This window comes from Leucoraja erinacea, chromosome 8, assembly GCF_028641065.1.
Source record: "Leucoraja erinacea ecotype New England chromosome 8, Leri_hhj_1, whole genome shotgun sequence".
NCBI lineage: Eukaryota > Metazoa > Chordata > Chondrichthyes > Rajiformes > Rajidae > Leucoraja > Leucoraja erinaceus.
The window spans coordinates 24,389,939-24,412,464 of record NC_073384.1 but is presented as its reverse complement, the minus strand read 5'-3'; the positions used below and the strand labels follow the sequence as shown (position 1 = coordinate 24,412,464).

At 43.1% G+C, this 22,526-nt stretch overlaps 2 protein-coding genes across 9 annotated transcripts in view; one reads left to right on the top strand and one right to left on the bottom strand.

Moving 5' to 3' along the window:
• LOC129699444 (endoplasmic reticulum membrane-associated RNA degradation protein-like) overlaps positions 1-10,136 on the bottom strand; it is a 61,444-nt gene extending 51,308 nt beyond the window's left edge. For 3 of the 8 annotated variants that reach the window (XM_055639246.1, XM_055639240.1, XM_055639247.1), the window contains exons 1-3: positions 9,552-9,688; positions 1,454-1,651; positions 1,219-1,361 (exon numbers count right to left, since the gene is read on the bottom strand). In XM_055639246.1, coding sequence (XP_055495221.1) covers positions 1,219-1,361; positions 1,454-1,651; positions 9,552-9,564 — 354 coding nt within the window. In that variant the 5' untranslated portion in view covers positions 9,565-9,688. The other 5 variants (XM_055639243.1, XM_055639241.1, XM_055639242.1 and 2 more) reach the window with 5 other exon arrangements.
• On the top strand, positions 9,470-21,190 carry LOC129699446 (dynein light chain Tctex-type protein 2-like). Its single transcript, XM_055639249.1, has 4 exons — positions 9,470-9,664; positions 14,845-15,063; positions 19,480-19,638; positions 20,799-21,190. The coding sequence occupies exons 1-4, from the start codon at positions 9,470-9,472 to the stop codon at positions 20,907-20,909; spliced, it is 684 nt and encodes a 227-aa protein (XP_055495224.1). The 3' UTR covers positions 20,910-21,190.
• The last annotated feature ends 1,336 nt before the right edge of the window (positions 21,191-22,526 follow it).

Here is a 22,526-nt window from a genome sequence, read left to right as displayed (position 1 = left end):
GACACTTTTTCAGAATCCTGTACGTTTGGACGAAAACATTTCTCATTCTCATAGTGCACAGAAACAGGCCCTCACAGCCCACCTCATCCATGCCGCCCGTGATGCCTATCTATATTGATTGCATTTACCTGCTCCAAACAGGCTTCCGTACACTCCTTTCCTACCCGATGATCTGTCCAAATGAGTTTAAAATTATATAACTTCCTCAGCTAGAAGTTCATTCCAAATATTCACCATCCTCATAAGCAAAAAGCTTTCCCCTTAGATTGTCTTTAAATTTCTTCCCTCTTTCCTTAAACCCCTGCCCTCTAGTTCTAGACTCCCCCCGACCCTGGGGAAAAAAATAGACTATCTACTCCATCTATGGCCGTCAAACTTTGTAAACCTTTACATGGTCACAATATGTTCCATACAAACCCGTCCTGTCCAATTGCTCCTTATGAAAGCCATCCATTCCATGCAACATACTAGTGAATCTGTTCTGCACTCCCTTTTGCTACCACATCCTTCCAGTAGTGGCAACTAGAACCATACAAAATGCTCTGTATGACCTAGCCAACATTTTCTACAACTACAACATGACGTCCCAATTCTTATACTCAATGCCTCGGCTTGTGAGACAAGCACACCAAATGCCTTTTTCACTACTCTATCCACCTGCTTCACTTATTTCTGGGAGCTGTGAACTTGCACCCCAAGGTTTCTCTGTGCATTAACATTTCCAATGTCCCTGTCATTTACTCTGTCCTTCTGTCCTGACATAATTTGACCTCCCAAAGCACATTACCATCACCCTTGCCTAAACTATATTCGAGTTGCCACAGCTTCACCCAGTTTTCCTGCTGTATCTTTTCAATATTTCAGCCATTATAGGCTAATTCTAAGCTCTGATTGGAATCATCCCAAGGAGTAAAAGGCCTCAGGAGGGTTTAAAAACACTATTCAGGAAATGGATTCTAATCCCAAATAGTGCTTATCCTCTACCAATTATTCGAAATGTTTTCTTATCATCAACCAGTATTCTGATGCTCGAGTAAGGCATAGGGTAAAAGGAAGCCGTCATATTAATACAAATTAATAGTACAAAAATCCAGAAAGGCAAGAAACAGAATTGGTGAAGCAAAGGGCTTACTACCAATACATTGTAATTCAGCCAATGCAACATTCTGGACACTTATTCAGACTGAAAATATGATTAAGTTAATTTGTTAACTCTACCTCTGTGTTATTCGTCCATGTAAACCAAATACCATATTGGTCATTGAACTGCTTTGCGTTGAGTGATTGTAGATATAAATGGACAGCTTTACACACGGGCCCCAATAGCCTTACACTTTCTTTATAATTCAGATCATGCTCTTCTGTAATAATAATTAGAATTGAATTATCATAATTTACCTCAGCATAGTTACAACCTTATTTCACATGAATTTTAAAATATTCAAGTGGTTACCATTGTCCAATGTGCGTAGATTAAATGTAATGGCTTCCCAGCAAACTTGCCCAGACGCAGTCACAATGTGGTCCAGATCTGCAATATCCTCCATTTCCAGCCCAAGGTGACAAACCAAAGCATGCACCGTTTCAGAAAGACAGGTGGTTATCTGTCCAGTCGTTGTCATTTTTAGAGAGTTCTGTTTTTCCCCACGTCCTTCAAAAGAACATTTAATATGCAAGTAATTAGTTTGTACAAAGGATGAAAAGACCAGTATTCTAAACTTTGTTGCAGAGAACAAAGTACTTAATATACCAGGTGAAGAAGCAAAACAAAATGCTTACATTTCTCTATTGTTCTTCAGACCCGTCATCTCAATATAATTTAAACCAATAATCAACTCTCAAATGTATTTTCTGTGCTTTTGCAAGAAATAAAGCAGCAAAGTAAATTCCTAAATAAAGTAATTACCAGAGTTTTAAGTCTGCTGTAACACTGCGTTTCATACGTGAATCAGGTCCATACGAAGCTTTTCGAAAAGTGGGGTGGCAGACAGGATTACAAAAAATTTATATTTCCTTATTTTGATGGCTGACAATCAGTATTTTGTCAGGGAAATCGGTATTTCGCACATAAATGCAATAGAATGTTTATGCAGAAACTGGATCTTTGAAAATCAGTATTTTGCATGCAACCTCATGCATTCTCAAATATCAGTATGGAATACTGAAAATCAGTACCTGTACTACTGAATTGTGAAACCATTTTTGAAATGTGAATTTATAGTTCTTGATTTTGATTCAATCATATAACTATATCGAAAAAACGATGCGCTAACGGTAACATTTTTAGATGTTCCAGTAGAGATTTTTCCCCCATCCGAAAATGTAATGCTTTATATCTCGTTATTGCTCGCATTCGCCCACCCCTCCCTCCTCCTTTGGTTGACAGCCACTCCCCATTGCTCCTCTCCCCTCCCTTCCCCGGCCTCTCTCCTCTCTCCACCTCTCTCCCCCCCCCCCGCCCCCCCCGTCGCCACGACAGCAGCATCCCAGGGTGCACAAGTAACCACGTCATCAGCGCCCCGAGAAGCTGCAGCAGGTCGCCCCAAGGAGCAGCTCAAGCAGCGGGTTGATGAAGGCAGATTGCGGCACTCGCACTACGACTTCAGCTGCCGCTTCTCCTGAGCCTGCTCAGGCTCGGACAGTTTCTTTGAGCACTGCGGACTTGAGCCCGAGGTTATCGAGAACCTGGCCAGGGAGACGTTTGCCGGCTACACCGTTTTCGAAAGCCTTGCCCTCAAGCTTCGCAGCGTGAGCTGCCCAGACTCGGAGATCGAGCACCGTCTCAGCACAGCAGCAACGATAGCGGGAGAACAAGCCTCTGCCCTCTCGGTCATTGAGCTCAATGCCAGGGTTATCCAGTGGCTGTACGGCTGCAAGAGGTCCAAGGAGCCCAAAGGCAAGGCTCCCTCTGTCCTGGTGTAGAATAAAAAAATATTGCACCCCAATTTTTTAAATTTCTTCTATCCCCCCCCCCCCTCACCTTCAGACGGACACGTGAATTGAATATGAAGTGGCTGGTAAATTAAGGGACACTGTTTGGGTTATACAGGCTGAATTGCTTATAACGTGATCTCTCTTGGAAACTTGAGAACCGCATAAGTGTTACTTAAGAAATTGACACGCAGAGAAAAAAAAGCTGTCTTAGAAAAAAAAGCAGTGTAGGGAAAATAAATTTCCATGTGATCTCCCTGCATTGATCAGACACAATTGTCTCTTAAGAAAACAGCTATTTTCACTGCAGATAACATTGCAATTGACAGGAAATCGCTTACATTGACTCTGGTGCAGTGATACTAACCTATAGGCTTTACTATTCTTAACTTGCAGTAACAAAAATAAACGTAGCCAATTAATTTCTTTTTTTTAAATCTGTGGGATAATGATCACATGGCTAAAATTTTCTAAACCCCTTTCCTCACTGGCATTGTTTTTATGATAGTTCTTTATAATGAGAGGTCTCATAGGAACATAACACAATTACCGTGTTACAATAGAACTATCCATCATGCTCTTCACTTTAATGATGCAAAGAAATATTTATATTTCTTCCCCTCATATCAGAATCACACTTTATTCGCCAAGTATGTTTTACAACATACGAGGCATTTCATTGGACAGGTCAGTCATACAATAAAAAGCAACAGATCACTCAAAAACACATTTTAACATGAACATCCACCACAGTGACTCCTACACATTCCTCACTGTGATGGAAGGCGAAATAAAGTTCAAGTCTCTTCCTTCTGTTCTTCCTCGGACGTGGGCCTCGAGCCCCCGTTGACGGGACGATCTTGACTCCTGTGGCCGGCGGCGTTCGCGCCCCCCACATCGAGGCAATCAAGCTCCCACATCGGGGGGGGATGGTAGCTCCCCCGCGCAGGGTGATCAAACCTCGCGTCAGTGCTGGTCGAACCTTCAGAGCTCCAGACTCGGCCTCACCCGAGACTGCGAGCCCTTGATGTTGATTCCGCAGTGGTCGTGGAGGGAGCAATCTCAGGCAAGGGATCAGCTCCGATGTTAAGTCCACGCCTCACGGTGGGGCTCACAACAGCCGAGGAGGCTTCCAGCTCCATTGATGGAAGGCCACAGAACGCCCGGAGAATGTGATCCGAAAATTAATCACATCTCCAGGAAGGTAAGAGTTTGAAAAAAGTTTACCCGGATACCCTCCCCCCTCCCCCACATAAAACAAACCGAAGAACATTAAAACAAACTTTTAACACACTAAAAAATAACAAAAATAATGAAAAAACGCAGAGACTGCCAGCAGGTGATATCTTTACGAAAGGAATCAAGGCCTAAATTTAATGCTTTTTTATGGATAGCAATTTTTCAAAACTGCTCTGAAGTACTATTTTTTGCTCAATCCCCTCCACTCTGACATTTCCACAAACACTAGATCTAGCTGCAAGACTCACAATTGAACTTTGATCACTGAGCATCTGGGTGAACATTTTCCTCCATCACTTCAATCTGCAAAATAAAAGGGAATAAAAGGGAACAGGCAAAGTGGAAATAATTGGATAAACTTTCAATTAATATCCACCCAGCTTTAAGTGACTGATATCAATTTTGCATGCCACACATCCGCATTGCATATTTATACCATATCTCACACTAATGGTTGGTTTCCTCTGCTCTTTAAATATTTTCAATAAATTGGCTGTAATCATAATCCAATAACCTATTTGACATAGATGTACATGCATCTTAACTCCAGATGATGCAGGTTGACACTGACATATGTTACAAACCCACTGATTCCCATAGCTATCTAGACTATATTTCTTCACACCCTCCATCCTGTACTATCCGCTGCACTCAATTCCTCCGTCTTTGCCACATCTCCCTGGTCAACCCATCCCTTCCCCAGATACTTTCCCCTGCAACTGCAAGAGATGCAACAACTGTCCCTTTACCTCCCCCCTCGACCCAGAGTCTTTCCAGGTGAGGCAGAGGTTCACTTGCACCTCCTCCAACCTCATGTTCCAGGTGTCTACTCCTGTATATCAACGAGACGGAGCACGGGCTCGGCGATCATTTCGCTGAACACCTCCGCCCAGCCCGCCTAAATCCTACCTGATCTCCCAGTTTCTCAGCAGTTGGATAGCTTACACCCCAGTGGTATGAACATTGACTTATCTAACATGAAATAGCCCTTGCTTTCCCTCTCTCTCCATCCCCTCTCCCTTCCAAGTTCTCCTACCATTCTCATTGTCTCTGACTACATTTTATCTCTGTAACGCCCACACCCCTGACATCAGTCTGAATAGACAATAGACGCAGGAGTAGGCCATTCGGCCCTTCGAACCAGCACCGCCATTCAATGTGATCATCCCCAATCAGTACCCCGTTCCTGCCTTCTCCCCATATTCCCTGACTCCGCTATGTTTAAGAGCCCTATCTAGCTCTCTCTTGAAAGTATCCAGAGAACCGACCTCCACCGCCCTCTCAGGCAGAGAATTCCACAGGCTCACAACTGAGTGAAAAAGTGTTTCCTCATCTCCGTTCTAAATGGCTTACCCCTTATTCTTCAAGTGGCCCCTGGTTCTGAACTCCCCCAACATCAGGAATATGTTTCCTGCCTCTAGCGTGTGACCAAACCCTTCATAATCTGATATGTTTCAATAAGATTCCATCTCTTCCTTCTAAACTCCAGAGTATACAAGCCCAGCCGCTCCATTCTCTGAGCACCTGACAGTCCCGCCATCCCGAGAATTAACCCTGTAAACCTATGCTGCACTCCCTCAATAGCAATAATGTCCTTCCTCAAATTAGGGGACTAAAACTGCACACAATACTCCAGGTGTGGTCTCACTAGGGCCCTGTACAACTGCAGAAGGACCTATTTGCTTCTATATTAAACTCCTCTTGTTATGAAGGCCAACATGCCATTCGCTTTCTTCACTGCCTGCTGTACCTGCATGCTTATATTCATTGATTGATGAACAAGGACCCCCCAGATCCCGTTGTACTTCCCCCTTTCCCAACTTGAAACCATTTAGATAGTAATCTGCCTTCCTGATTTTTCTACCAAAGTGGATAACAGGATTTATCCACATTATCCACATTTATCCACATTAAACTGCCTCTGCCCACGCACCCAACCTGTCCTAGTCACCCTGCATTCTCATAGTATCCTCCTCACAGTTCACACTACTACCCAGCTTTGTGTCATCTGCAAATTTGCTAATGTTACTTTGAATCCCTTCATCTAAATCATTAATGCATATTGTAAATAGCGGCGGTCCCAGCACCAAGCCTTACAGTACCCCACTAGTCACTGCCTGCCATTCAGAAACGGATCCTACTCTTTGTTTTCTGTCTGTCAACCAATTTTCCATCCATGTCAGCACTCCACCCCAATACCATGTGCCCTAATTTAGCCGCTAATCTCCCATGTGGGACCATATCAAATGCTTTCTGAAAGTCCAGGTACACTACATCCACTGAAGAAGGGTCTCGACCTAAAACGTCACCCATTCCTTCTCTCCAGAGATGCAGCCTGTCCCACTGAGTTACTCCAGCATTTTGTGTCTAACCATGGTTGCCAATAAATATAGTTCAATATCCATGGTATTCATAAACCAACATATCCAACAGCAGGATGTAGGACTGAAATCCACCCCTGCCCTCTAGGTTTGGGGTAGTACAGTGGCACAGCAGTAGAGTTGCTGCCTTGCAGCACCAGAGACCCAGATTCAACCCTTCTTCTTCTTCTGCTTGCTACTGCACAACCGCCAACAGCTGGGCTATCTCCTGCTGTCTGTACGGGGTTTGCTCATTCTCCCTGGGACTGTGCGGGTTTGCTCCGGTTTCCTCCCACATTCCAAAGATGTGCAAGTTTGTAGGCTAATTGGTCCTCTCAAAATTGTTCCTCGTGTGTAGGATTGAATTAGAGAATGGATGTTTGCTGGTCGGCGTGGACTCAGTGAACCAAAGGGCAGGTTTCCACGCTGCATTTCTAAACTAATCTGGCTAAAAATATTAAAGGTAGCCAAAAATGCTGGAGACACTCAGCGGGTGAGGCAGCATCTATGGAGAGAAGGAATTGGCAACACTTCAGGTCGAGACCCTTCTTCAGACTGATGTCAGAGGGAGGGGGGAAAGAAAGGAAGAGGGCAAAGACAGTAGGACCTGTGGGAGAACTGGGAAGGGGGGGGGGGGGGGGGGGGGGGGGGGGGAACGAGGGAGAAAGCAAGGGCTATCTAAAATTGGAGAAGTCAATGTTCATGCCGCTGGGGTGTAAACTACCCTGGCGAAATATGAGGTGCTGTTCCTCCAATTTGCGCTGGGCCTCACTCTGGCAATGGAGGCCCAGGACAGAAAGGTCAGAGTGGGAATGGGAGGGGAAGTTAAAGTGCTGAGCAACCGGGCGATCAGGTTGGTTAAGACGGATTGAGCAGAGGTGTTCAGCGAAGCGATTGCCGAACCTGCGCTTGGTCTCACCGATATAGAGAAGTTGACACCTGGAACAGCGGATGCTGGTGAGGCAGAGGTTCACCTGCACCTCTGCCTCACCTGGAAAGACTGATTTGGTCCTTGGATGGAGTTGAGGGGGGAGGTAAAGGGACAAGTGTTCATTTCCTACGAATTGACCAAGGAGTTATGGAGGGAACGGTCTCAGCGGAATTATAATATAGAATTATTATCAGTGGCAGTCCAAAAGTCCTGTCCGGGTATTTAAAAAAAAAATGATAACAAACCAGAATTCCCTACCCTGTAGTGAAATATCCTCGAGTGTAAGGGATTCCAGTAATGAATGCAAAGGCAGGCAATGGGCAACCCTTCCTCACTAGGAGCCAAGCCCCCAAGATGCTCACGTATACAATTTGGCTAGTTTACAACCCAACATACACATCCATTTCTCCCACTATCTCTTTCTCCACCCTCCCCCAGACCTTTCCTGATACTTGTGTTTGCTTTTGATCTTTTAGTTTAGTTTATAAACAGACCCTTCCATCCACGAGTTCTATCCTACACACTCGGGACAATTTACAGAAACCAGCTAACCTAAAACCCACGTATTTAAAATGTGGGAGGAAATCAGAGCACCCGGAGAAAAGCCATGTGTTCACAGGGAGAAAATGCAAACTCCATACAAACAGCAGCACCCAGTGAGGATCGAACCCGGGTCTCTAACGCTGCAAGGCAGCAACTCTACTGCTGCGCCATGCCGCCCTTAATGTTTAACCTTTGTCCACCCAGTGCCAATCAAACACCCCATTATCTGCATCCATCAGCACATGCCCAGCTCATTTCCGGTTTTCTTCCCCACTACAATCAATTTGAAAATGAGTTCCAACCCAAAATATTGCCTATCCACATCCTGCCGAGATTCTGCTGCCTGACCCCATTACTCCAGCACTTTGTGTTTTATTGGGTAAACTAGTTCCTGGTTTTATATATAAATCTAAATCCCCATTCCCCAGATGCCTATCTAAAAGCTTCTTAAATACCATAATCATATCTGCATCCACCACAATCTCATGCAATGATTCCACTCTGTATAAAAACATGCCCCACACTTCCCTTTAAACTCCCCCCCTCACCTTCAACCTATTGACATTGCCACCCTAGGTGGTTTACACCATATCTCTCATAATTTCACACTTCAGGTCTGATATTAAGCACGCAGAGAAGTTAATATTTGTTAAAATTAAGCCTTTCACCATCTCTTGGAAAGGTTAGAAGCAAACCAGATACTAAGGTAGACAAAGAAAGAACATTTAAAAATTAACATCTGAAAACAGGGTCAGGAGGAACCCTCAGATAATATACATATGCTATCTTATAAAGGGCCTACAATTTATTTGTTGATCAGATGCACTGGTTAATTGACAAATTATTGCACTATATTCTCTGCAGAAGTCAATAGACGTGGGAAATTGTTTTGCCATTGGTAGTGTCTCCTAGAAACTGTAGATGGTGGAACGTGTAGCTAAAAAGAGAACAACTGGCGGAATTGAACAGGCTGAGCAACATATGTGGAGGGAAATGGACAGACGATGGGCCGCGACTCTACATCTAGATTGGCGGTGTCTCCAAAACTAATAAAGGTCAGTTTCAGAGCAATATGGGCCAAACACAGGCAGGTGGGACGAGTAGCTGGAGCATGTTGGCTGTGTGGGCCGAAGGACCTGCTTTCGCGAATATATTACTTTTTGAGAACGTTTCGACCCGTTGCATGATCTTACCATCCAGCATGACACTTCGCAGTGCAAAAGCAACCTAAAACCACTTGTGCGCTGCGATTTAATTGCACAAGTATTTCCCGCAAGGGCCAGTCACACAACCCAAAATTGGCCCAAATTCACTTCCGCGGCGCGCGTGCAGTGATAGCGGCGAGGTCGCCCAGAGCGCGCGACCCTTGATGCCATTGGCCCGGGAAGCATCGCGCGCTGCCGCCACTTTTTCAAGCCGGTAGAACCGCTAACGGTCGCTGCTCGGCTGGCGGAGCGAAGGGAAGATGGAGGAGGACGAAGAAGAGCACGATGTGTTCGGAGGGTCGGACGATGCCTTGGAGATGGACGAGCTCAAGGACAGTGTACCTCTGGGCCGCATGGGGTTACCTATCCGGCCCAGAATGTCAAGGGCGTCGGCTACCGACTCTGGGAGGCCGACCGGGCGAAATCGCCGGTCCAGCGTGTTCGAGGAGAACGCGGTACGTGGTTACGCTGCTGGAAGCCCTCACACCTGGCCAAAGATCCAATATCTTGCACCCAGCCAAAGATCCTATAGCGCTATAGGATCTTTGCTTTGCACCTCACCGCCCGCCGACCTATAGGATCTTTGCGGCCGACAGTCTGTCGTGACAGGGCCCCGCCTTCCGTGATCACGTGCCGAACCGCTCATCTGATTGGATGGCTGCCGTGACATGACGGCGTGATCACGTGGCCGGTAGCCCTCGCATCCGTGTTGTGACTGGCTTTTGGAGAGGTCAAGAGTTTTTTTATTGTCATATGTCCCATATAGAACAATTGCATTATTACTAGCTTCATGTGTCACATTTACTGAGGAACAGTGAAAGTGTACACTGAAGTACAGCATGGAAACGCCTTTCGGCTCACCGTAGCCACGCTGCATGTTGTACCCATGTACTCACATCCCATTTGTCTGTATTTGATCCATAGACATACTTTAGCAATTCAAGTACATTATTAGATGCTTCTCAGATGCCACGAGGGTAGGGTACTTGTCCCCATCACCTATTCTAGCAGTATATTCCAGACTAACCACACTAGCAATGTTAAAAAAAATTAACTCTGCAATTTATCCCATCAGATACAGCGAAAAAGAAGTGTAATTTGACACCTAATTCACTTTCATATCTTCAGTATTAAAGAAGTTATGGCCATTTTCATACTCTGAAATTAGCATATTGTTCCCTATTGCTTTTCCATTGACTTAACTCAAATGTAAAGATGTGGACAGTCAAAAGCCCATAAGTTTCTTAAAAATTAAGAGAACTGAATGAAATTTTCAGTTATTATAGATTGAAACATTCTGAAACAAATATGAAACAATCTTACTTGGATGACCTGAAATTAAAGCATATAATTAGTTAGTTACCCAATTGTAGCTAATTACAAAATTCAATTACTAGATCTAAATTTCTACCCATTTCTTAAGATAAAGTTAACATTTTTAAATAGCCAAAGTGTTCAAATAGCATTCACACAATAATTCACAATATAACATGATTTTTAAATCTCATGGTCATGAATTTATAGGCCAAATGGAAGGAATTTAGTGTTTAATTCCCGTAAATTAATGGCCATTTTAATCATCTTGCGAGTGGGATTTTGTGGAACGCGCTGGTTTGGAACATTGCGGTTGCAGTGAATTTAAACCTCATATTGGCAGGAAAAACACTGCCGGTTCGTATATTTACATAATGACATTTTCGCAATGTGAAATTTTGATTAAAGGCATCCTTAGAAGCAAGTTTATATAAAATAAATGGCTTTCCTTTACCTGTCCCGTACATGAAATCCGTCCCCATTGTCGGCGTTGACGGCTTTAGAAGATTATTTTTAATTTACTCCTGTTCGTAAAATATTCAGTGCAGTTTAAAAGAAACGTAATAAAACGGCAGACAAAGCGATTATTCTTTAGCAGCTAAACAGCCTGACAGAAATCAATTTGATTAGGCTGGGGAAACAAGGCATTTTAAACCGGCCCCCCTCTCAAAGGCGCCAAAGTCGTGCACACGGGCAGTGACAGATCTGCAGCGCACCTGTGGGGGTAACACTGCACCCCCCCCACCCCCACAGATTCCTTCATAGCCTCCTACTTTTCATCTAAACATTGATTAAGAAACTTTTAGGTAAATTTAAACTCTACTGGAGAAAAAATATATAGGGAGGTTGCATGGTAGTCGAGGTAACGACCTGTGACCCATACTGATGCCATGCAATGCCTTCTGGAGTACAAGCGGTGAACGTCAGGTAAGCGGGCCAGTGCAGCGGGCCCGTCTTCTGTCCCAGCATCCGGACTCCACGCTGACTCCAGCATCTGGACTCCACATACTCGCGGATCGGGGGGTTGAATCACAATGTGTGGTGGTGGTGTGAATCACCCCATGTGTCGTGTGTGGGTCGGGCGGTTGAATCACCCTGGTGTGGGGGTCGGGGTCTGGTGCAGCGCAGTCAGTGACTCTGGGTGGGCGGAGGGACTAGACTTTCCCTAACTCTGCTGCAGCTGATGGGGACATTGCCGGGTTTATGGCCCCGTCTGTCCACTGCCCGGAGCCGCGACCCCGCTCCACCCGGCCCCGTTTGTGGGCGCTGCCGACCCACAGCCCATGACAGTGCGGCTGAACAGGGGGAGACGGGGCGGACACCGCTGGCCCCGGGGGAGGAGTGGGAGCTGGCCAGAGAGATCTGCTACTTCAGCCCCTTACACCTTGGTGCTGCCTAGTACTCCAGAAGGCTTGAGCTACTCCGTGCATCATGCCCTATGACCTTACGTGCAACCCCCCTATACTACCTAACTACAAGGGTGTCTTTAGTTTGTTGCCTGATTAAGTGTTGGTCAATTTGGGATGTCCGTAGCCACGTGTAATAATGACTGGAGACGCAAGGAACTGCAGATGCTGGTTTACAAAAAAAAGTAGGTCTGGGTAGGAGAAGCGGCACAGTTAACATAGAGGCAAGGGGCAGCAGGATCAAGTGCAGTCAGTATTGAGGTTCCCTGTTGGAATGGTGGAGCAGTAGGACCCAGGAGAGTTAGTCAACATATAACAGTTGGAGTCAACATGTAGCAGTGTGGAGGCCCTCAGTCTGGAACTAGGCCCGGAATCCTGTTGTGTCGAAACATAGAAATTAGGTGCAGGAGTAGGCCATTCGGCCCTTCGAGCCTGCACCGCCATTCAATATGATCATGGCTGATCATCCAACTCAGTATCCCGTACCTGCCTTCTCTCCATACCCCCTGATCCCCTTAGCCACAAGGGCCACATCTAACTCCCTCTTAAAATATAGCCAATGAACTGGCCTCAACTACCCTCTGTGGCAGAGAGTTCCAGAGATTCACCACTCTCTGTGTGAAAAAAGTTCTTCTCATCTCGGTTTTAAAGGATTTCCCCCTTATCCTTAAGCTGTGACCCCTTGTCCTGGACTTCCCTAACATCGGGAACAATCTTCCTGCATCTAGCCTGTCCAACCCCTTAAGAATTTTGTAAGTTTCTATAAGATCCCCTCTCAATCTCCTAAATTCTAGAGAGTATAAACCAAGTCTATCCAGTCTTTCTTCATAAGACAGTCCTGACATCCCAGGAATCAGTCTGGTGAACCGTCTCTGCACTCCCTCTATGGCAATAATGTCCTTCATCAGATTTGGAGACCAAAACTGTACGCAATACTCCAGGTGTGGTCTCACCAAGACCCTGTACAACTGCAGTAGAACCTCCCTGCTCCTATACTCAAATCCTTTTTCAATGAAAGCTAACATACCATTCGCTTTCTTTACAGCCTGCTGCACCTGCATGCCTACCTTCAATGACTGGTGTACCATGACACCCAGGGCTCGCTGCATCTCCCCCTTTCCCAATCGGCCACCATTTAGATAATAGGCTGCTTTCCCGTTTTTGCCACCAAAATGGATAACCTCACATTTATCCACATTATACTGCATCTGCCAAACATTTGCCCACTCACCCAGCCTATCCAAGTCACCTTGCAGTCTCCTAGCATCCTCCTCACAGCTAACACTGCCCCCCAGCTTAGTGTCATCTGCAAACTTGGAGATATTGCCTTCAATTCCCTCATCCAGATCATTAATATATATTGTAAATAGCTGGGGTCCCAGCACTGAGCCTTGCGGTACCCCACTAGTCACTGCCTGCCATTGTGAAAAGGACCCGTTTACTCCTACTCTTTGCTTCCTGTTTGCCAGCCAGTTCTCTATCCACATCAATACTGAACCCCCAATGCCTTGTGCTTTATGTTTGTATACTAATCTCTTACGTGGGACCTTGTCGAAAGCCTTCTGGAAGTCCAGATACACCACATCCACTGGTTCTCCCCTATCCACGCTTCTAGTTACATCCTCGAAGGTCTGCCCTGCTAGCAGTTTTGGGGAGGTGGGGCGTCAGGCTAGAGTCCTGGCGGTCGAAGTCCCGGGAGGTTGGCCCAAGGTTAGAGCACCAGCGGTTAGGCCAAGATGGATGAGCTGCATGTCGAGAACAAAGGGGGACCCGGTGTGGTGGGGATGCACCAATGTTCCACTCCTTTCCACTTTTTTCTATTGTACTATTTTGCAGAATTTATTTATGATTTGAATTTATGTTTTCGTGTGTTGTCTCGGCCTATGTGCTTATGACACTGCTGCAAACAAGATTTTGATTAAACCTGTAACTCGCATATGACAATAAGCAACTCTTGACACACACTCATTGATACTGCTGATTAATTTATCACCATCACTCAAAGTAGCCTTTTCCCCCACAGGTAATATATTTATTTATTTTGTCTCAGAATAAGTGGTATACCATTTAGGATTGTGATGAGAAAAATATTTTTCACTTGCAGGATAGAGAATCTGTTTTTAATTCTTTACTCAAGAAATGTGAAGGCTCAGTTGCCTTGCATGGCTGATGTATGATTAGTGTTGGAAAGTGTTGTTGCTATCAAACATCAGCCATGATTTATGCAGCAGACACAAGGAGTTGAAGGACCGATTGTGTTTCTTTTTTTAATGTTCCTGCTAGCATGCAATGTTCTGAGAGTCTCACCTCTGATTATCGCATACATTAAATCCAGCCTATCAATCAGCCTTGATCCACTGCAGTTCGCCTACCGCCACAACAGGTCCATGACTGACGTATGTTCTATGATTTTATGGCTGATTTTTTTCAGCGTTTTCTCGTGGGAAACTAGGAGACCAAGTCCCTTTTACAAATTTCAGAAAATACGTTTCATTTTCATTCACAAAGGCAATGAACACAACTTCTAATTGAACAGACAATGTACTTGAACAGATTGAACAGACAACGTACTGTGAATTTAAAAAGTCCACTGAGTAGACTTATGTTTTCCAATTTTTCCAATTCCAGACATTTATTATTTTCCCATATAAGTCACATGAAATTAGTTTTCTCTATTGAAATGCATTTATAAAATAAGATCTGTGTTGAATTAGATTACAGTGCATTTCGTTGTCTCTGTACTGTACACAGACAATGACAATTAAAGTTTCTATATATGCACTCATTTTCTCCATAGAGCGATTATTATTGTTAAGCACTTTTGCTAACCAAAGAACTTTGTGATCGGTAAAGGCTAACAACATTCAAAAAATACTGGAAAATCTAATAACTAACAATTTTCTTTCTGAATGAAGTTTCATGAGATCCTAAAGGAAAGGCTACATGATACCATCCTTCAAGTTGTGCATACAGACAAGAGTGAAATGGAAGAAGAAGATGATGATGTTTTTGAAGAACCTTTGACATGGAAACCTAGTCTGGTGAAACAAAGATTAGCTAATACCTTTAAGATGGTTCCAGATAGGGAATTTGACTTTGCTGCAGTTGCAAAAAGAATGGATGAGCTTTTGGAGGTAATGTAAAACACAACATAATTTGGAAAATGTGGGATTTTAATTGTATTGTATTCTAATTAATTTATTAGCCAAGTATGTAAAAATATACAAGGGATTTGATTTGCAATACAGTCATACCAAAAAAGCAACAAAACGCACAACTACATAAAAGTTAACATAAACATCCACCACAGCAGCTCCCCCACATTCCTCATTGTGATGGAAGCAATAAAGTCTTATCTTCTTACCTCCTTATTCTCCCGTGGATGGGCCAGTCAAACCCAGTCGAGCTTCCGGTCGGTCCATAACCAAGGGACCAGAAGCTCCACGATGTTAGGTCCGCAGGCTCCAGCTCCTGAAGTTGATCGCGAGCAAAGAGACCGCCAGCTCCATGGTGTTAAGGCCGCAGTGCAGACGGGGATACGATATGGAAAAGTCGCATCTCCATCAAGGAAAGAGATAAAAAAAAGTTTCCCCCCCCCACATAATACAAAAGTAAAGATATAATAAAACAAACATTTAACAACAGACTAAAAACAACAAAAGAAGAAAATGACAGGCCGTTGCCCTGGTGTTTTTAAAAGAAGATCCCAAACATGGGATCCTTGAAGCTGTTTCTCATGGAGAATATGTAAATATGCTCGAAGATTGGTCTAAAATAATTTAGTCTACGTAAAAAGTTGTAGTCTCGCAGGACTATCTTCAATAGCATGAGAAATGGAAGTAGAATATTTGGTTCTCGTGCTTCCACGTGATAATGATCCATTACCCAACACCACAATCTTGCACAAACCCCTCTATACCCATTGATTCCCTTGATATCTAACTCTATCTTGTAAGTACTCAGCAACTGAGCCTCCACTGCCCTCTTGGATAATGAATTAAGGGAATTTCCTATCCACTGCATGATGACATTTCTAATAATTTTAATTCCTGGATGGCCAGGTGCTTTTTCTCATAGCTGGTTCTCAATACTGCAGCAGGGGAAACATCTGCCCTGTTAAGCCCTGCCAGAAATTTCAGTTTCAACGAGATTATATCTCAGTCTTATAAAGTTTAGTATCGGGCCACTCTGCTTAATTGCTCTTCAAAGCACAATACCTCCATCCTGGGAATCAATAGTTTGAGAAGGAAGGAACTGCAGATGCTGGTTTAAACTGAAGATAGACAAAAAGCTGGAGTAACTCAGCGGGACAGGCATCATCTGTGGAGAGAAGGAATGGGTGACGTTTTGGGTCGAGACCCTTCTTCAATGGTTTGAAGTTGATAATGTATTGGTAACACTGCTTTGTTTAGCAATCTGAAATGTTGTACTTGTACTATTATGCAGCAGTATGGAGGAAGGGTAGGAGTTACATTACTTAAATTAACTCTGGCTAGTTTGTTTCTTAAAAAGCAGACAGCAGCAAACGTTGAAGATAGACCATGGCAATCTTTAATTGATTCGTCAGACGTGAGTGGCAAAAGATCTACAATGAGCACAAACATTGCTCAGTGCTTCTCGGGCTCCCACTCACAGAATAATGGAGAGTTAGCACAATTATACATTTTTCTTATCAGTAAAACACTCCTGCCAAGTCTGAATATGGCATAACTGAAAGATTCTGTAGCCTTTCACAATATAGGAAAGCTGGGTCCAAATCGAGCTCATTATTACTTATTACATATCTCTGGAGCGTCAGCTATTAAATGTCCGTTATTGTCCACCATAACAACCGTTACATGAAATTTAAAAAGTCATTATTTTCTATAGCATAACAACTGATTTCTTCATTTTTGCTGTTTTTCAACATACAAATGTATTCTTGCTATAGAATAGAATGCCTTTTTATTGTCATTCCATTGTCATTGTCATTGTCAAAATTACCTTTTCTACAGTCTTAACATTACAAAAAAAACCAAGGCCCACACTTAACAGTTTACACAAACATCCATCACAATGAATCTCCAACACCTCCTCACTGTGATGGAAGGCAAAAGTCTTAACTCTTTCCTTTATTCTTCTCCCGCGGTCCAGCAGTCCAACTGCAGCATCGAGGCGACTGGGGCTCCCGATGTTAAAGCCCCCAGCGGGCGATGGTAAGTCCCGTAGCCGTTAAGCCGCGCGGGGCAACGTTAGGCCCCGCTCCGAGTCCTTTAAACCCTGTGATTCCGACGGGAGAAGTTGCCATTGCGGGAGCTCCGAAAAGCGGTCTCCCAACAGGGACCTGCGAGCTCCCGATGTTACCGTCCACCGGGCCTGCGGCCGGAGCCTCCGAAGCTCCGAAGTCGAGTTGCAGCCGTGCGCCACCACAGCTCTTCCTGCTCCGAAGATGGCCAGCTCCGCAATGGCAGGGTCTGCAGGCTCCACAACTGTTGGTTCTGGTTGTCAGGTTGGTTACGGCCGGAGGCCGCCGCCGACTCCACGATGTTAGGCCCAACGACATCAGAGACCCGACAGGGAAAAAGCCGGGTCCCCCGTACAGGAAAGAGATTAACGGTTTCCCCTACCCCCCCACATATACACAGCTAAAACATAAATAAAAACGAGTCAAAACATACATTTAACGAGACAAAAAAAAAAAAAGACAAACGGACTGCAGTCGAGCCGCTGCCGTTTGGCGCCGCCACACTACACAACACCAACACACTATAAACATGTAGTACGTGACCAAAAGAGCAATATTCCTGTTATCTACTGAAATGTGAGTTACGTGCATTACACAGTATCCAAGGATGGACACCAAAATGATACTGTACGTCTAGTATTTCTTTTTTTGTAATTTCTTTCTCATGTTTTGAATAAACTTTATGGAAGTAATTGTCCATACATAATAAGAGACTGCAAGTACATAATCTGATGGAAATATAGCTACTACAAAATGCTGGTGTTGCGCATGTGATGGTGGATACCATCATTAATTTTGGCATGCAGCTTTTACAGAATCTTCTCATAATTTCATTATTGAGTTCTTAAAACTAGAACATTTTCAATCTCCTTGGGAAGTTCTTTGGTCTTAATTTACCGTTGTGGTGTAACGGTGGTTACTCTAAAATAGGGTGCACACTAAGAGTAACCACCATTACACTCTTTGAAATATGGCCATTCAGAGCACTTAATGCCAAATTCATCAAACGTTTTGCTTATTACTTTGAAACATGCATCTCTGCAAAGCAACAAACTTGAAAAATTTTTGAATTAAAATTAAATTAATGCAGAAATTGCCTCTTTATTTCATTGTGTCAAAGCATGTCACATCTTTGGTGTCCTGAACATTGATATTTTTTGAGATATAAACTGGTTGAATCAGGGAATTGATTTAATTCCTAACTTGATTTTATCTCTTATATCTCTTGCACATTTGAATACCAATCCCTGAAAATATTAACACCATACTACTTGAAACAGTGGAGATATGACATTTATAATGTTCTGTGCTGAAATCTCTCCAGTATTGTAAAAATACACATATCGAAACAGGAAATTATACAAAATGTCAGTAAATCCTGCAGTATTAATGGAGAGAAAAACTGTTAACGTTTCAGATTAATATTTTTTTGCGTAGTGTTGTGAGGGCTGTGGGCATGGGGTTAATGAGAGGGGAGTGAGGAAAGGGTAAGAATTTGTAAGTTCCACATTTGTTGCTGCAGCATAATCAATCAATTGTGAAACTAGCTTAAAACATTTTTTTAAAGAAAGATTGAAACTCCATACAGCTGTCATTTGTTCCAGAACTAAATTTCACTTCAGGCAAAATATGATCCTGGAGCTTCTGATGGCAGTAAGAATTCAATGTGGATATGGTCAGAAGTTCTATTCTGTTGGAACTCTGCTTCATGCTGGCCTCCTTGGGAATTTACAGATGCATGAACAGAATTTCAATGCTCATAAGAGTGTGATGAATGTTAAATTCTCAGAGGGTTGTATGACTGGAAATTTTATGGAGATGATGAGGAAGGAATTTAAACACATTGGCTCCTAGTACCAAATGTATTTCAAATGGGTTTATCAAGCATAGTGGCAATGAATGTGTCAGGAGTGCAGCTGTCTAGAAAGGGGTAGTGGCAGCAGATTTCAAAGTAATTAACATATATGGAGATTCAGTGGGCCAGATTGAAACTCAAAGAAATAGTCAAAAAAGTTACACTTATGGACAAATTGCTTTCTAACTATCTTTTAGATATTTCCAGTGTCAGTATAGTAGAGAAAGGCAGTTGAGTATTGATTTGTTGCAGCCTGTTTGGCGGCTGCTATTAGTAAAGAATGTCACACTTCCTGGCCAGAGATTAAATAAATTTATTAGTCAGCCATGGTGAAGAAAACATACCTTGTAAAATCTTAATTGTATTATATTATTTTGCTTTGCGAGAAAGAAAGTTATTAATTAAGGAGCAAAAATTATTTAAAATTTCGAAAAATCAATATCAAGTTTTATTTCTCATTTTCCTCAAAAGGTTAAATTCAGACATAAGGAAATCGATACCAAACAATTTAAGGCATTGACCCTTTCCCTTTCTGATGACGTAAGATCTATAGCAAAAGAGTTGACACCTGAACGATTTAAACTAATTGCCAGAGTTTTCATGGGAGAATTAAAAAATCAAGGCTTAACAGTAAGTATATATACATTTAAAAAAAAACAAGATGGCAATACATAAACGTACTTATTTAAAATATACTAAACTTTATTTGTCACCATATTATTAAAAAATGCCTGGATCCCCGGACCCGGTATTCTGACCTGTACTGGAAGACCCGGTAATCTGACCTGTACTGGAAGGAGAGATTGGTTTTGGTGGTTCCCCAGAGATTAATGTTAAAACTATTGTTATTTTTTATTTGAGTTAATAACTTGGATTTGGGTGCATAGGTCACAATGGCAATATTTAATGATAACGCAAAAGGACTCAGCACACGGAGTGCACACCAACCATCGATCACCTGTTCACACTAGTTATAACCATATAACAATTATAACACGGAAACAGGCCATCTCGGCTCTTCTAGTCCGTGCCGAACACTTATTCTCCCCTAGTCCCATCTACCTGTACTCAGACCATAACCCTCCATTCCTTTCCCGTCCATATACCTATCCAATTTATTTTTAAATGATAAAAACTAACCTGCCTTCACCACTTCCTCTGGAAACTCATTCCACACAGCTACCACTCTCTGAGTAAAGAATTCCCCCTCATGTTGCCCCTAAACGTTTGTCCCTTAATTCTCAAATCGTGTCCTCTTGTTTGAATCTTCCCTACTCTCAATGGAAAAAGCTTATCCACGTCAACTCTGTCTATCCCTCCCATAATTTTAAAGACCTCTATCAAGTCCCCCTTAACCTTCTGCACTCCAAAGAATAAAGACCTATCTTGTTCAACCTTTCTCTGTAACTTAGGTGCTGAAACCCAGGCATCATTCTAGTTCTGTGTTATTCCACTAGAGCCAATTAAAGAGGCTAATTAACCTATAAACCTGTCATTGGGATGTGGGAGGAAAACCCGGAAGAAGCCCATGCAGTCACAGGGAGAATGTGCAAACTCCATTTAGACTGCATCCACGGTCAGGATCAAACCCAGATCTTTGGCACTGCGTGGCAGTGGCTCTTAACTAATTGTATCGCTCCAACGAAGAGCAAGCAAATACACAATGACCCAAATGCCCTTTACTTGTTTTCTTATTTCTGATTCTATTTTTACATCAAATTAAGAATGCAATTTAACATAATTGAACGTATGACATGGTCAATCTGACAGATATTACTTTCATTCCACAGATTGCCAGCAGATTTCTATGGGATCCAGAACATGATAGTTGGTGTGAAAGTCGATTTCAAACCAACTCATTTTTTGTAGTAACGACTGTATATGCTCTATATTTTGAATAGCACTAATATAATCTAATGTTTACCATTTAGTTCAAATATTTAAGCGTTTTAAAAAGTGAATTACATTTTGTTGAAGAAATGAAACCTAGCATTAACGAAATGTGAAACATGGAGTATAAAGTTAATTGTTTTAACTAAATCCCAAATTTTGTCTGCATTTCTGTTTTAATCAATAAGCTTTTAGAACAGAAATTAGTTATTCAGCCCACCATGTCCATGCTGACCAAGTTGGCATATTGGGTAAGTCCCACTTGCTGACATTTGGCCCATTACCCTCTAAACCTTTCCTATCAATATATTTGTCCAAATGTTTTGATTTTAGTAATTTCTTTGGAATAAATACAAGAGTAGATAATTTGCAACTATCGGTAATTATGAATAATATCATAAATTACATATTAATCTGGAATAAATGTTTTTTTTTCTAATCTGACACAAATAGAAAGTATCACAGACTATAATTAACTGAATGTTATTAAAATATTGTTCATTTTAATCTTTAGAAAATATTTTATAACTTAAATCCAAGCAATTTTACTCTGAAATAAATTTCAAAAACTGCTGGACAGAAGAAAACAGGAGCAGGAGTAGGCCACCAGCTTCCTCAACCCTGATAATGGGCTATTAATGTTCAGAGTTTTGTTTGAGTTGAGTTCAATAGCCTGATGGCAGTGGGGAAGAAGCTGTTTGTGAACCTGGACGTTGCAGTCTTCAGGCTCCTGTACCTTCTACCTGAAGGTAGCGGGGAGATGAGTGTGTGGCCAGGATGATGTGGGTCCTTGATGATACTGCCAGCCTTTTTGAGGCAGCGACTGTGTTAGATTCCCTCGATGGTAGGGAGGTCAGAGCCGATGAAGGACTGGGCAGTGTTAACTACTTTTTGTAGTATTTTTCGCTCCTGGGCACTCAAGCTGCCGAACCAAGCCACGATGCAACCGAGCATGCTCTCTACTGTGCACCTGTAGAAGTTACAGAGAGTCCTCTTTGACATACCGACTCTCCGTAATCTTCTCAGGTTGATCCAAATACGTCTATAGATGCTCCTGAACACATCATCAGTGATGTAACCTGGGGTCATTGGGTGTTTCAGGTCTTTCAACATCAGACACCCTCACCCAGGTGACCCAGCCGTGGTTGATCAGACCACGACTTGTGTTCAGGTGGCATTCGCTCCTCCCCATGGACCTTCTCTCTTGATCCAGAGCTATCTCGAGGCCTTCTCCATTGGCTCTTCTCCTCGCCACTCCATTGATGCCCAGTGCACTCAAGGCTTTGTAGAGCAATTGCCCTGCAAAACCTCTGCAGCCAACCTCGATGCGCATAGAAACATAGAAACATAGAAATTAGGTGCAGGAGTAGGCCATTCGGCCCTTCGAGCCTGCACCGCCATTCAATATGATCATGGCTGATCATCCAACTCAGTATCCCGTACCTGCCTTCTCTCCATACCCTCTGATCCCCTTAGCCACAAGGGCCACATCTAACCCTCTTAAATATAGCCAATGAACTGGCCTCGACTACCCTCTGTGGCAGAGAGTTCCAGAGATTCACCACTCTCTGTGTGAAAAAAGTTCTTCTCATCTCAGTTTTAAAGGATTTCCCCCTTATCCTTAAGGA

Excerpts from the sequence above, each read along its gene's own strand:
- LOC129699446 (XM_055639249.1), top strand. The coding sequence starts at position 9,470 with ATGGAGGAGGACGAAGAAGAGCACGATGTGTTCGGAGGGTCGGACGAT. Across the intron at positions 15,064-19,479 it reads GAATGGATGAGCTTTTGGAG|GTTAAATTCAGACATAAGGA; the intron begins GTAATGTAAAAC and ends TTTCCTCAAAAG. Across the intron at positions 19,639-20,798 it reads TAAAAAATCAAGGCTTAACA|ATTGCCAGCAGATTTCTATG; the intron begins GTAAGTATATAT and ends TTCATTCCACAG.